At 50.5% G+C, this 13324-nt stretch overlaps 1 protein-coding gene across 1 annotated transcript; it reads left to right on the plus strand.

The window, feature by feature from the left end:
• Positions 1-305: 305 nt before the first annotated feature.
• Positions 306-5630, plus strand: GINS3 (GINS complex subunit 3). The gene is made up of 3 exons (XM_009090888.4): positions 306-539; positions 1051-1284; positions 3759-5630. The coding sequence occupies exons 1-3, from the start codon at positions 366-368 to the stop codon at positions 3987-3989; spliced, it is 639 nt and encodes a 212-aa protein (XP_009089136.2). The 5' UTR covers positions 306-365; the 3' UTR covers positions 3990-5630.
• Positions 5631-13324: the final 7694 nt, after the last annotated feature.

The raw sequence follows: 13324 nt of genomic DNA on the forward strand, positions 1-13324 counted from the left end.
GCGAGGAATTCCCCGCAAAACCCAATCCCAGTGTGGGGCTGTCCTGACAGAGCTCCGAGACTCCTCTTAAACGCAGCACCTCGGGCTGAGGCGCGGGGGGACGGACGGCACCGCCTGCGGAGCCCCGGCTGTGGGGCAGCCGCGGCGACGATGCCTGTGCCGATCCCGATCCCGCTCCCCATCCCGGTCCTGGTCCGAATCCTCAATCCCCAGTCCCGATCCTCGGTCCCGGTCCCAGTCCCGATCCTCGGTCCCGTGCCCCCATCAGCGGCGCCGGGCGCGGACGGACGCGGGGCGGGCCTGGCGCATGCGCGGTGCCGGTGGCGGGCGGCTCTTCACGGGCTGGCGGGAGCCGCGGCCCGGCCATGTCCGAGGCGTATTTCCCCGTGGGCCCCGGGCTGGGCATGGAGGAGAATTTCCTCTCGCTGGACGATATCCTGATGTCACAGGAGAAGCTGCCGGGGCGCGCCGAGAGCGCGCTGCCGCGCCTGGCCCTGTTGATGGGGCAGGGCGCCAGCAGCGCCGAGTCCATCCCGGAGGTAACGGGGAGGGGACACGGGAGTGTCGCTCTCGGGAGGGGGACACGGGACACGGGACACGGGAGTGTCGCTCTCGGGAGGGGACAGGGCGCTGGCGGCTCTGCCCCGGGGCCGCCGCCTCGCCCCCGCCTCCTGTCGCGCCTCCCAGGCCCGGGCGCCCTCTCTTCGTGGTTGCTGCAAGGATGTCTCTGCTACTTTAAAGTTATTTTTGCTTTTATTATACACACTTTGCTTGTTTGGGGTTTTTTTTCCTTCTTTTTCTCTTGCTGTTTCATCAGCTGACAATTCTGAAGCCATACAGCATCACTTTAAGTCCACTTTCTGAGTTTTGCAGTAATAAGGCCTCTAAAATGTGTCTGGTTTATGCTGCACTAACAAAGGACTGTTCTGAAAACAAAACTGACTTGTTTAATGCTGGATCTTCATTAATAAAGTTCACTCTATGTCTTTGGGGCTGCTTCAGGAGTACTTTCATGGCAAGGATAACTTTTGGCTTCTCTGATTCCTCCAGGGGTCAAAGCTGGAAATCCCCCTGTGGCTGGCTAAAGGGCTGCATGACAGCAAAAGGAGAATCATCTCTGTGGAGCTGCCAAAGATTTACAAGGAAGCCTGGAGGACGGTGTTCAGTGCTGATGCCAATGTAGTTGATCTGCATAAAATGGGGCCCTACTACTATGGATTTGGCTCACAGCTCCTGAATTTTGAGAATCCAGAGAATCCTGAGATAGCTCAGACTATCCTGCAGGCAAGTATCTGAATCAGGTCTTGAAACTTAGATTTGCGTTTTTCTGTCTTCATTTAGCTCCCAGCTGCTTAGCAGTATTCAGGAAAAATATCCTGGTTTAATCCCGATGACTTCTGGATTGAATATGGATGTCCCTTTTGGCAGCTACACAGGCTGGGGCTGGAAGCCTCCACTGTGCATCCAGGAGTGTAATTTTAGCTTGGTGTTTCCACACTGTAAATATGGTGTTTCATAAAATCCTGTAAAAACAGGACTAGAGGAGACGTAGGGTTATAAAACTATACCTGTCTTTAAATCTCTCTAACACTGAGAGCTCACCCTGCTCTGGGCAATCTCTTTCAGTACCTTGCCAGCCTCACTGCAGGAGGTTTGCTCCAATGTCTGAACCAAAGCTCCTTCACAGCAATACAAGCTCTGTTCTGTTTGTCTCATACAAAGTAAATGCTGAGGACAACTTATTCTCTTCCTTCCTGCAGCAGTCCCAGTTCATTTGATGTTTCTCTATGGGTCATGCTCCCTAACCTCAGTGCCCTCCTTGTGCACTGCTGGTGCCTCTCCAGTGGATCTGCATCCACCACGCCGTGCCCTGAACAGCAGTGAAGTCTCATGCTCAGGACTTGTGCTGCTGAAAACAAAAGGATCACTTTGTGAGTTTTGTGTGGCTGTGATGCTCTTGGCTCATCTTGGTGCAGCATCTGGTTTGTCACGATGCAGTCACACGGGTCTGTGTTTGGCTTGCAGACCACAGTGAGATGGTACAGGTTGCATCTGTGAACAAATAATTTCCTGACTCTGTACTATTTCTGCCTTAATGTAAAACCTTCTGTTAGTCCTGGGTGAATGACAGCCTATTGTTTTCACACCATCCTTCTAATTAGTCAGGATTGTTACGAATTAAGAGCTCTGCTCCCCGACATGCCTGTAGTCAGCCCTTCTCCTTCTCCTGCATATTGCAGGCTGATTTAATAAGCACAGCTTCTATTCCTTTAGTAAGCTCATTAATTAGCATCTCAACAACAGTAGCTGGTTGCACAGAGACCCCAGTGGAACTCCACTCAGTGTGTTCTTCCCTCCTGACAGGAGCTGTGGATGATTGCTGTCTCTCCTGACCATCTTTGGGTGGTCTGGCTACATCTTCCAGCAGTGCCCCATGACAGATACCCCTCTGCTGCTCTTCCTGCCTGTGCAAGGCCTGGCACCCTGCCCTAGCAGAAACCAGGCTGGGCCCTGGGAATTTGTTCTTGGCAAGTCCATGGTGGCTGAGATTCTTTTATTATCTTGCAGAAGTTTCTGTATTGCTTCTTTGTTCCAGTATGCTTCCAGGAATTGATGCTGATGGATTTATAATTCCCTGGCTCTTCCCTTCTCCCTCTCCATCTCCCCTTTCTCTTTTAAAAGATAGATGTTATCTTTGTCTATTTCCAGACTTCAGTCTACTTGAGCTTTTAAACATAACCACTAACAGCTCTGAGATCTCTTCAGCCTGGTCTTTAAGTGGGCTGGGATGGTTTTTATTGCATTTTTTCTTTTTCTCTGTGCTTTACATTAAGGCTGATTCAGAGAGGCTTTAAAGTGCTGCTGCTTTCTTGGAGCTGTCCACTGAACATGTGCTTTGTGCATTGAGGAGGTGCCCATGCCTTTCCTTGTCTTTTCTGTTTGTGCTAATGGACATCTGAGGGAAAAAAGCCACAGTAGAATTCATTACTTATTGACAGAAAAATCAAAGCATGCCAGGTTTGATTTCTCTTTTTAAAAGCAAACAAGGGGGGAGTTGTGCTGAGTTGAAAACCTATAAGTTTATTGTTATTTAACCTATTACTTTATCCTATAAGTTCTGGCAATTCTAAAATCAACTTCTGAAATAACAGGGCACAGTTTTCAAAGAGTTCTGACCCTTTTTTTTTTCCGGTTCCCAAAAGCAAAGATAGAGAGGAAAATGAAATGCCTTAGATATGTCTTGTTGCTTAGCTTTTCAAAATGCTATTTATAGGTTGAACATTGGTTTGGATTTTCACCTTTTTCGTGGTTAATTGTTTTTCTAGCATGCTGAATGCTTTTCAGCAGCAGTTTGGCTCAGCTTCCAGGACATTCACAGCTTGCAGCTTGTACATTCCTGCAGCAGCTGCTGTGGAACAAGATTCATTCCTCCTGCTCTAAAGCAGCGATTGCTTGAGAAGGGAGAATAGATCATAATTGTGTTATATCCTGTGGTCTCCTCAAGCCTGTTGTGAGGAAGCAGCCAAAATCCAATTTTGTGTTTGCTTCCCATCCGGTAGCAGGTATTTGACGTCCCAGGCATGAAGTGGTTTTGTCTCTGTAGCCATGCTCAACAAGTGCTGTGCTGGTTGCAGACCCTTGGCCTGTTGTGAACAGCAGCCTAAACTTTGGCTTTTCAGTTCTGAAAGCTCAGGCCTCCAGGTGTGAGCTGGTGTGGCTCTGTGTTAGCTGTCAGTGACTCTGTTTGTTCCCTTCAGACGTTCGTTGCCCGTTTCCGCCGCATCATGGACTCCTCTCAGAACGCCTACAATGAGGACACATCTGCTCTGGTGGCACGGCTGGATGAGCTGGAACGGGCTCTCTTTCAAGTGGGCCAGAAAGGCCTGAATGACTTCCAGTGCTGGGAAAAGGGACAGGCTTCTCAAATCACAGCTTCCAGTCTGGTGCAGAACTACGGGAAAAGAAAGCTCACAGAAGTGGATGGTTGAAAGCCTGAAGAACATGAAGTTGCAGTGGGGAATGCAGATTTACAGCCTGTTGTAGAAGAGAAAAATCAATCAATTTAGGGAAGGACGGGCTCCCTGTCCATTAATGGGCATTCTTCTCTGTAGCAGCTTTGGGTAAAACTAATGAAAATTTTAAAGGCAGAGGGCAAGGGTACAAAAACCAGATGACACCACTGCTTACTCATAGCACTCCTGAAGAGTTGCAGCTTAAGTGTTTGCTAGGTGGCTGAAAGGCTATGAAAGGACTTTCTGAAAGGGTAATAAATACTAATTATTGCTCCAAATTGATATTTACAATACTAGATCTGGACAGAAATGTAATTTATGTATTTCATCTTGTCCTTCCCATCCCAGCCTGCTCGAAAAAGTTATTGATTCTTTGAACAGCTGTTTCCAGGTTCCCTGGTCTTTAGAGAGCCCCAGTGATGTGGAAAAAATGTGATACACATTAATTTTTTTTCATTTCTTATACACTGAGGTGGAACAGGTGCTCTTAGTGAGGCAGGAATGTTTTTCTTTGCTGACTCCTGTACACAGTACCAGTGCCCTGGAGAGAAATACCTCCTCAAACCCACACAGCAAGTGGCTGCACAGGTCTCGTGCCGCCTTGTCCTCTCTCCCTTTATGGCCCTTGTGACCTTGGTTCTATGCAGTAAAGAGTGTTCTTGTTTGATGCCTGTGGCTTTTGTGCTGGATTTGTCTCTGTGATGGGTGTTCTACAGAGGAGGAAGCAGAAGGCAGCAAAGAGTAAAGTCTGGACCAGATCAAAAGCAGAAACTTCAATGGAAACTCTGCCCCATTATCAACCTTTGAGATACTTGTTCCTCCGTGAGAAATTCGTCAGTTTCTAAATTTGGTTAGTAGAAGGGACAGAGCAAATGAACTGAGTTTCCTTCCTTCTGATCCATCCAAATGAATCTAGGAATATGATCCTGGTAAATGTCATCCTTGCCAGTAGGAGTAACTGGATTTGGGACTTGCTAAACAGCACAGGGATTATCATCCCGTGTGGATGCCCTTAAACCTAGGTCATCTCAAGTCCCATGGGATGGAGACAGAAGATGGGGTTATCTCTGTAGGGCTTAGTTCCTGCAGTCATCAGGATGGTTGTCCTTTGGGAGCAGTATTAGACACCTTCCTTATAGGTGCTTCTGTGCCTCTGTGGAAAAAGAACCTAAGCAGAGGAGCTGGATCCTGATGCTGCTGAGCACTTTCACTTCTGTGGGAAGTTTATTTCACCTCCTTGGGAGGTGACAGCAAGATCCAAGTCTCAAAGGAGCTCTTACTGGACTTGCAGATGCACCTGGATGTTGGATGCTTCAAACAAGACCTCGAGCACAAAGGGCTGTTCCTTGGCCAGAGATGTTGAAGCTCAGCCTGTGGAGGTGGTCAGAGGGGACAGTGTTGTGCCTTCACAACTGTCTCAGTGTCTCCCCTCAGCTGCACAGGGCCAGCTGCCCTGCCACAGGAGACTGGCTGGAAGCTTGCCTGACAAAGTATTTGAAGTATGTGCAGGATGAAATGCTGCTGCACTTAATGACTTAATGGCACATAATGGCTTATGCATTTGGCAGTTGTCCATTTCTGGGTTTTTATCTTGAATAAATGTTTTGTAAGGGAATGCTCATAATGTGAAAAGTCTGTTGTTTATTGCACCGCAGCAGAAAAATCAAATGGGAAAGTCCAGGTCTCTACACAAGTGTGGCCATGGTAGATAATCCCTCTGCTCTTACAGGTAATGTGGTCAGGAGCTAACTTGTGCAGTTGTACTAGTGTAGAAATAGTTCCTGTCTGACTTAGCCCAGGTGGGGTCTGGCAGCTTGGACAGCCTGTGGCAGACACCCTGCCAGCCAATCAATAAGCTATTGCTTTAATGAATTGCATTTTTAGGAACATAAGATGGGTAGAGATGACTCTGTGTTACCTCAGCTTTGTTGTAGTGCTGGTGGGAGGTGGGAATTGGCAGTCTCTATCCAGATCCTGCTGCTCCAGGCACTGTAGCAAACACTTTGTGTACCATGGCAGAGCTGTGATCAGTGCTGCAAGGGCAGCAAGTTGAAGTCCATCTGTGACAAGAAGCATCTTTCAATTGGAAATACTAATTTACTGACCTGTGGCTTTGGGATGTAGCTGGTTTATAACCAAAATCATGAGTTTCATCAGTTTCTGGACTGGTTTTGGTGACTATCCAAGCTAATTTTCCTGCATTTGTAAGAACGTTTTTCTTCTCTACTGCTGGATGCAAAATGCAAGCAGAAGGTTGCTCACTCGCCAACATTTTGTGCAACAGCCTTCAGAGTAGGGAGGAAAAATATCCCTGAAGTAGTCTTCAATGTCATTGGCTTTTTTTAAGAAGGCAATGCCACTTCTCGTAACCATGAGTTAAGGACCCTTAAAAATCTGATCCTGTAATTTTAAATTACAGTATTGCTTAGGTTTTTTTCTGTCTCTTTAGTTTTTGTGAACACAGCTGTCCTTTTCCATGGCACTGCAGCAAGCTTTAAGTTAGAGGAGTTTGAACTTGTGTGTTTTCAGAATGGTACAATAAAGCTTCATTACAGAACTACCTGGGAAAGGTCTGAAAAGGACTTTTCAATTTTATTTCTCCCATGTCCTTCAGCTTTTAAATTGAAGGACTGCTGGTATTTATGACAAATCACTTCATAGACACATTTTACAGTATTGCCACAAATGTTTTAATTGCAATCAAGTGAAAAAATAGGCAAAATTTGAGCAGCAACCAGGAGGAACAACAACAAGAAGTGTTCTGGGAACTGACATACTGTAACACAAAGTATTATTTTTATGAAAGACATTGTGGCACCTGACTGAGTTAGGAGCACAAGCTGTTCTGATCTTCAACCAGTGATTTTCTACCTTTTACAACAGAAGTTTCGTTCAAAATTTTAATTGAAATCTGGGTTTGGTAGGTTGCACTACCTTGTCCTAGATTAGAGCATACATGAGGAGTGGATGTCATGGTTGGCAATGAAAATAAAGAATTACTGACTGCTGCTGCAGGAGGGAAGGGGTGAGAAAGCTGTGGAATCCAAAACCCTTCTGCCAGGGAGAAATTTGCAACCCCACAGGTCTTGACCATGGTGGTGAAAAAGAACCCAGAGGGGGCTTGAGACAAGGAATGAAAACAAGAAGGAAGAGGAGTCAGTGAGCTCCCCCTGGGCACACTGAGGCTGCTTGATGGGCTTTGTTTCCCAGTGGAAATTGCTCTGGGGAGCCTGTTCCCTGAGGGCTGGCCAGGCTCTGCTGCACTGGGCCAGGCTTGCTGGGAGCCCCCAGGGCTGAGTCCTTGCTCTGCTCTGGGGAGCAGGACAGCACCAGGAGCACTGTGCTGTTTGCCTGAGCACTCCTCAGCTGCTGTGGAAAATTACAAGGGGCACAGCCCCAAAAAGCCAAGGCATTTGTTCTGGTTTTCCAAACACTTCATTAATGTCATTGACAATACCAGCAGTTCCTCAGATTAGCATGCTTCTATTTTTGAAGAGTTATTCCTCATGGCAGGCTGCCAGGCTGGGCCAGCAGCCTCAGTATCCTTTCTACCAGGATTGGCAGGGCACACTGGTCCATTGCCTTTCATTAGCCTTTGTGAGGATTTACAGCTGCAGCTCTTTGCAGTGCTTCCCCCACACCTTGGGGAAAATGCATCTTCTTTGGGATTCCCACCTGGACCTGTGGAAGGCAGAAATCTCCTCTGTTGTAGGAAAAAAGTCACTTTTCTGCTGCTGGGTCGAGGCACTGCACAGGCAGCAGATGGGCTGAGCAGGGTTGGGGGCGAGGAGCATTGAGGGACACAGAATAAGGAATCCCAGTTTGCCTGCAGATGAGCTTGAGAAATTGCAACCCTAAAGACAGTCCCAGACACCCTCCTGTGATTTCTGTGTCTGGAAATGGGCAGTGGTAAGGAGATGTCACCTGAAGGTCACAGTGGTGCTGTTCCATTTCTGTTGTGATGCTGTGATAAAAAAAAAAAAAAAAGGTATTAAAAAAAGGCAGAATTCAAATGGAGATTGAAAACTGGACTCTTAGCTTGTGTGGCTTGTAGGACAGGGCTTGTCCCTTGCTGTCCCTTTGGTCCCTGGAGGGCCCTGGGTTCTCCCCAGGGAAAGCAGAGGAGGATTGTGACAAATTCTCACAAACCCTTGCCGAACACAAAAGACAATTTTCCCCCTGCCTTCAGACCAGGAAGCTGCCAAATGCTGAGGATGTAGTGTGGTGGTTTTTTTCCTCAGGCGTTAGAGAGAAGTGGAGTGAGGAGGTGGCTGTGGGACTTGGCAGCGATGCACATGGGAGGAAGCAGTGAAGCAGATGCAGTAATCAGAGTAATCAAAGCCGCCCTCTCATGTGCTTATTTCTCTTGCTGTGGGACCATCCTGGGCAGGGTGGGTGTATCTTTGCAGACAGGCTCTCATCACAGCAAGGATTTAAGAGGAGTTTCTTGCCTTCACCTCACAAATACCAGATTTGCAGGTTTTTGGCTGTTTAGTTGACATCCTGCAGCCCCTTTCCTAAGTGCTCTTTGTGTCCATGGGTGGCTGAATGGCCATTTCTCTGCTGGGGTGAGGGAACAAGCCACACACAGGCCCTGGGCAGCACTAACAAACCAACTGTGAGAGTCACACCCTTTGCAAAGGCTTCCAGAGAAAAGTCCTCCCTCTCCTCAGCTGTGATGGTGGAGACCCAAGGAGTGCTGATGGAGTGGAGCCAAGCCTGTGGGCAGGGCTGTACTCTGTACTCATGTACTACTGCCCTGTGCATTTGGGGTTACTCCAAGTTTGCACCAAATCAGCAGGGTTTATTGCAGTCGTGGTGGATTTACTGAGCTCTGCCTGGAGGCTGAGCTGTTATTTTCCCTTTCAGTTTGGGCTCTCAGATGCACAAATGCAGCTCTGGCTGCCCAGCTGAGTCTGTCCCTGCTGATGCAGGCGGAATGGGGTGACCAGACCACGGCCTCCCTGGATGGCCAGGCTCTGTTCACCCAGCACTGCTCTGGATTCACACAGCATCCTCCAAGTGAGCCGTCCTGGGGCGTGCAGTGACATTTAACTGAGTGGTCCCACCCTCATCACCCTCTGGAGCTCTGCTGTGTCCTGGCTGCACCCAGCACCCTGGGGCTTCAGCTGACTCAACAGGGCAGGAAAAAGGCTCTAGGAAAGGAAAATCACTGCAAATCAGGCCTTGGGAACAGCATCTGCTTTATGGCAGGGACCGATTTAATCTCCTTAGCAATCGTCTCAATTGTAGAATCAGCAGGATGCTAATTAATTGAGAGGTGCTCAGCGACAGCCATTGAGATCCCTCCTGGCTTTAAGTGGAAGCCTTTTGGGTTTGCCATTTGTGCTGGCTGCTCTCCTAGCAGGAGGGTCTGCCTTGGGGCTAAAGCCCTGTGTGGGGTTCTGACACCAGTCACCTCGGGCTGTCTGTCCCTCTCTGCTGGCCGTGCCCAGGGCTGGGGTGCCCACACACCCCTGAGATGATGCCATGGCTGTGGAAGCACTGCCCTGGCCTCCCACTCCTGGCTCTTGGCCAGGGAGCCAGCAGAGAGGGGTGGCTGCAATATATGAAATGTCTTACCCTGCCTCCCTCTGGCCCTTCCAGCCTGGAGCCAGCCCCTCACCTCCACCCTGAAAGCCCACAAGCCGATTAAGCCCAGCATGTTAATTGGCTGTGACAGCTCATTTTGTTATCTTGCACTTTGTTATTGATGGGGTGTGTGTGACTGGGTTGGCAGGGAAGGTCAGTGCCAGGATGGCCCAGAGCCCCTTGTTTGGTGAACCCCAGCATGTGGAGGGGGCTCCAGGAGCCCTGCCAGGATCAGCTGCAGAGCAGCAGCCACCTCAGGGGGCATTTAACCACAGAGTCTGCAACACCCTGACTCAGGAGCACATGGAGACTCCAAGAAAAGTGGGTTTGGGTAGGTATCTGGCACCCACTGGTGCAAGCCACTCTTTCTGGGTCTGGGTGATACAAAGATTGGATTTAAAGCCCCTGAGGTGGGAAAATGCACAGGCCAGGGCAGCACTTGGTATCCAGCTCTCCCCAAACAACTTTGGGGACTTCATCTTTTGTCTTAGGCTTCTACAAAGGACAGGGCTAAAAAGGGAAGGAGAAGATGAGTGTGCAGGGAGCTGGAGAGCTGAGGGAGGGAGGTTTGTGGATGTCCAGTGAGCCAAGAGCTGTGGGAGGAAGAGATGAAGGCCTGCCTTAGGAAGTGAGAGAGGCTGGTGTTTCAGAGTCAGTGCTGTGCTGGGACAGCAGTGACACACCTTTGGCCAGCCCTCTGCCCCTCTCCCAGCATCTGCCTGGTCCATGGCCCAAATACCCATAACGTGGCCCATAACAAGAGAGTGCATTAGTGAGAAGTGGGATGAAATCGTTAGGATCAATGGACCAGAGCTAGAGGTATTGATCAGCTGACGGCCAAGGAGAAGGTCAGGGGCAGAGCTGGTGGGGTGCAAGGCAAGGGGAGCTGGGTGTTAGGCTGCTCCTGTGAGGGCTTTCTTGACCAGCAAGGAGGAGGAACTGGAGGTGGCTGCAGCTGGTGGGGACTAGGGAACTGTGGAAACTCTGAGAACAGAAGTTCAGTGTTCCAAATCCATCACTTTCCCCCTAAAGCATCACAGCAGCTTGCAGCTAGAGAGGTCAGCTCTTGGAAATGGCATTATTCCGTCCTCCAAGGGAAGGTAAGAGTGGGCAACTCTGCTGTGCTGTGACAAGTGCTTTGCAGTTGAAAATGCTGATTAATGCTGCCTTTGAGAATGTGCCAGTCTCTGGCCTCTGAGGAGAGAGCCCCTGCTGTCTCTGCTCTGTCTCACGCCTATCAACCTGCTAAACACACACATGCCTCACTCTGAGCGTGGCTGGGCTCTGCTGACAGGTGTTTATTTAAAGCCTGGCTTGGCTCCGAGAAGAAGCTGTGGCAGAAGCAGCACAGGGGGCCTGGGCAGTGCTGCTGCTGGCTCCTGTGGCTGGGGGGGAGGCAGGAGGGGATGGAGGGGCCTGCTCTGGAGAGATGGGCTCAGAATTCTGCCTCTGGAAGAGGTGTCTCCTGGTAGTGTCTCCAGGCCAACAAAATGATTGCCTTAAGTGAGGTCAGAGTTGAGCAGCTTCATTGCAAGGGGAAGGAGTTGAAGGCAGCACATTGCTGCACACACCCTGCAGGCACACACCCTGCAGGCACCCTCCAGGGCCAGGTACCTTCCTCTGGAAATCAACTTTAGTCTGATGTGCTTGGCCAGCCAGTGCAGCTGATGGACCAGACCTTCATTTCCAGGCAGAGGTGCCTGTGCAGAGGCAGCTTTGGAAATGGCTGAGGGCAAAGTCCCCAGGGCTGCCTTGTTCCTGGCCCTAGTGCAGCTGAGCCATGGGAATTTTTCTTGGCTTGTTGCTGCTCTTTTTTTTTTTTCTTTTTTTCTCCCCTGGCTTTTGAACAAAATCATCCTATTGCCCTGAGGCAGAGGGGCTGTGAGCACTGTGAGGAAAAGGGCTCAGAGGAGCAGCCATCCTGCAGGACTGGTGGGCAGCTTGAACAGCAAAACAGTGAGGGGACTCAGGGTCTGAATGAACAGAGAAACTTGAATGGGGCCCAGCCCTGTTAGAGGGACATAGGAGAACATCTCGTTAGGGCAGAGCTCACAGCCAGGATGGAAAATTACTGGCAGCCCTGTGTTTGGAGGGCAGGAGGCAGCCGGGGGGGACGGGCAGCTCGCCAGCCCCAGCACATGCTTTGTGGGGCACACAGGGCACAGCCCAGCTCTGCCCTGGGCCAGGTCACAGAGTCTCTGCTCCCATCCTGGGCTCGGGGGCTGTGTGGCACGCAGAGGATGCTGAGCTCCCTGCAGGATTTTACCTTCCCAGGCAGCTTCAGTGGAATGTGTGGTGTCAGGATGTGGAGCAGCAGGGCTGGCTCCTGCCTGTCCCTGTCCCTGTCCCTGTCCCCGTCCCTGTCCCTGTCCGTGCCCACAGCCCACAGTGCAGCCCTGCCCTGTGCAGCCCAGCAGTTCTGGGGACACCAACCCATCCTGGTACCAATCTGGGACCTCTGGGCAAGGTTTGAGGTGTCTCTTTTGAGGCACCCAAGATCTGTCATTCTGGTTCTGATTATTTTGGAGCCAGCAAGGTGTGTGCCTTTTGCTGCCCTGGGGATGTAAGACTGGGGCAGAATGTGCCTGCTCTAGGGGTAGGATGTCCAGCCAAGGTGGGATGCAGGATGGCGCCCATCACCCAAAGCTGGTACTCCAGTGCTGCTGCCTCACACTCAAGACACCCCTCACTATGGTCAAGACTCCATCATGTCATCCCATGCCCATGGAGCAGCTTTACCTGGAAGACACCTCTCCCTCAGCACCAGCACATCCCCACAGCCACCAAAGTCACACTCCCACTGCTTTGTGTGCCCTGCTGGATTCTGGGAAATGGCTCCTGAGCATTTTTGAAAATAGGTCTTTGGGATCTGTCTCACCAACTGCTTATTCTCGTTTCTCCCTCTTTTGAATAGCTTGACTGAAACAACCCATCCAAGGTCCAGGGCTGAGCAAAGCAGAACCAGCAGCCACTGCCTCCAAACAATGTTTTTATTTAAGGGCAAGAATAAAAACATCACACTCACGCACAAATGAGGCTAAATTTAGCTGTGACTCCTCTGCACATCGTCACTGCACTGCCTGTGCCTGGGGTGGTACCCGATCCCCATGAAGCCCTTCAATACAGGCACATTGATCCTGCCACATTGAGCCTGCACAGCCAGCCTGGGCAGCCAGCACATCTGCCCCAGGCTGCTTCCCCTCCTGCCCCCAGATCAGCCCTGTGTGCAGCACAGGCTGCAGCCTGGAGCTGTGGATGGCTGTCAAACCCTGCCCTGCCTCGGGGCTTGGATTCAGGCCTCTGCTTCCCGGCTGGTCACCTCTACCTCCCTCTCTGCTGATGGCAGCTGTGGGCTCTGTCCACCTCAGGAGGGGTCCTTGTGGCACTGCCAGCACTGGGTGCCACTGTGGGAAGGGTGGCCAAGGGGTGCAGAGCTGCCTGCAGCAGGGTTAGGGGTCCCAGCTCACCTCTGCCAGGTCGAGATGGCACCACTGCAACAGGAATTTGGGAGGGGGAGCAGGGTCATGCTGGAGCATTTTTGTTGGGACTTTTATGTTCTCTGCCTTTTTCATGGAATCTTTCCAGGTTTCTTCCAGAGACAGGGAAAATGAAAGATCCCAGGGCCTTTTAGTCCTTCCACCTCCCTCTTGCCACCAATGGCATCCATGGGTTCTGCAATTCTGGCCCCCTCGGCCTCTACTTGGAGGTGTGACTGCTGA

Source organism: Serinus canaria, chromosome 11 (genome assembly GCF_022539315.1).
Source record: "Serinus canaria isolate serCan28SL12 chromosome 11, serCan2020, whole genome shotgun sequence".
In the NCBI taxonomy this organism is placed as follows: domain Eukaryota; kingdom Metazoa; phylum Chordata; class Aves; order Passeriformes; family Fringillidae; genus Serinus; species Serinus canaria.

What these genes read in the sequence shown, in the direction of transcription:
- GINS3 (XM_009090888.4), top strand. Translation starts at nt 366, where the DNA reads ATGTCCGAGGCGTATTTCCCCGTGGGCCCCGGGCTGGGCATGGAGGAG. An exon ending in GCGCCGAGTCCATCCCGGAG is followed by an intron (nt 540 to 1,050) that starts GTAACGGGGAGG and finishes TGATTCCTCCAG; the next exon opens with GGGTCAAAGCTGGAAATCCC. An exon ending in TAGCTCAGACTATCCTGCAG is followed by an intron (nt 1,285 to 3,758) that starts GCAAGTATCTGA and finishes TGTTCCCTTCAG; the next exon opens with ACGTTCGTTGCCCGTTTCCG.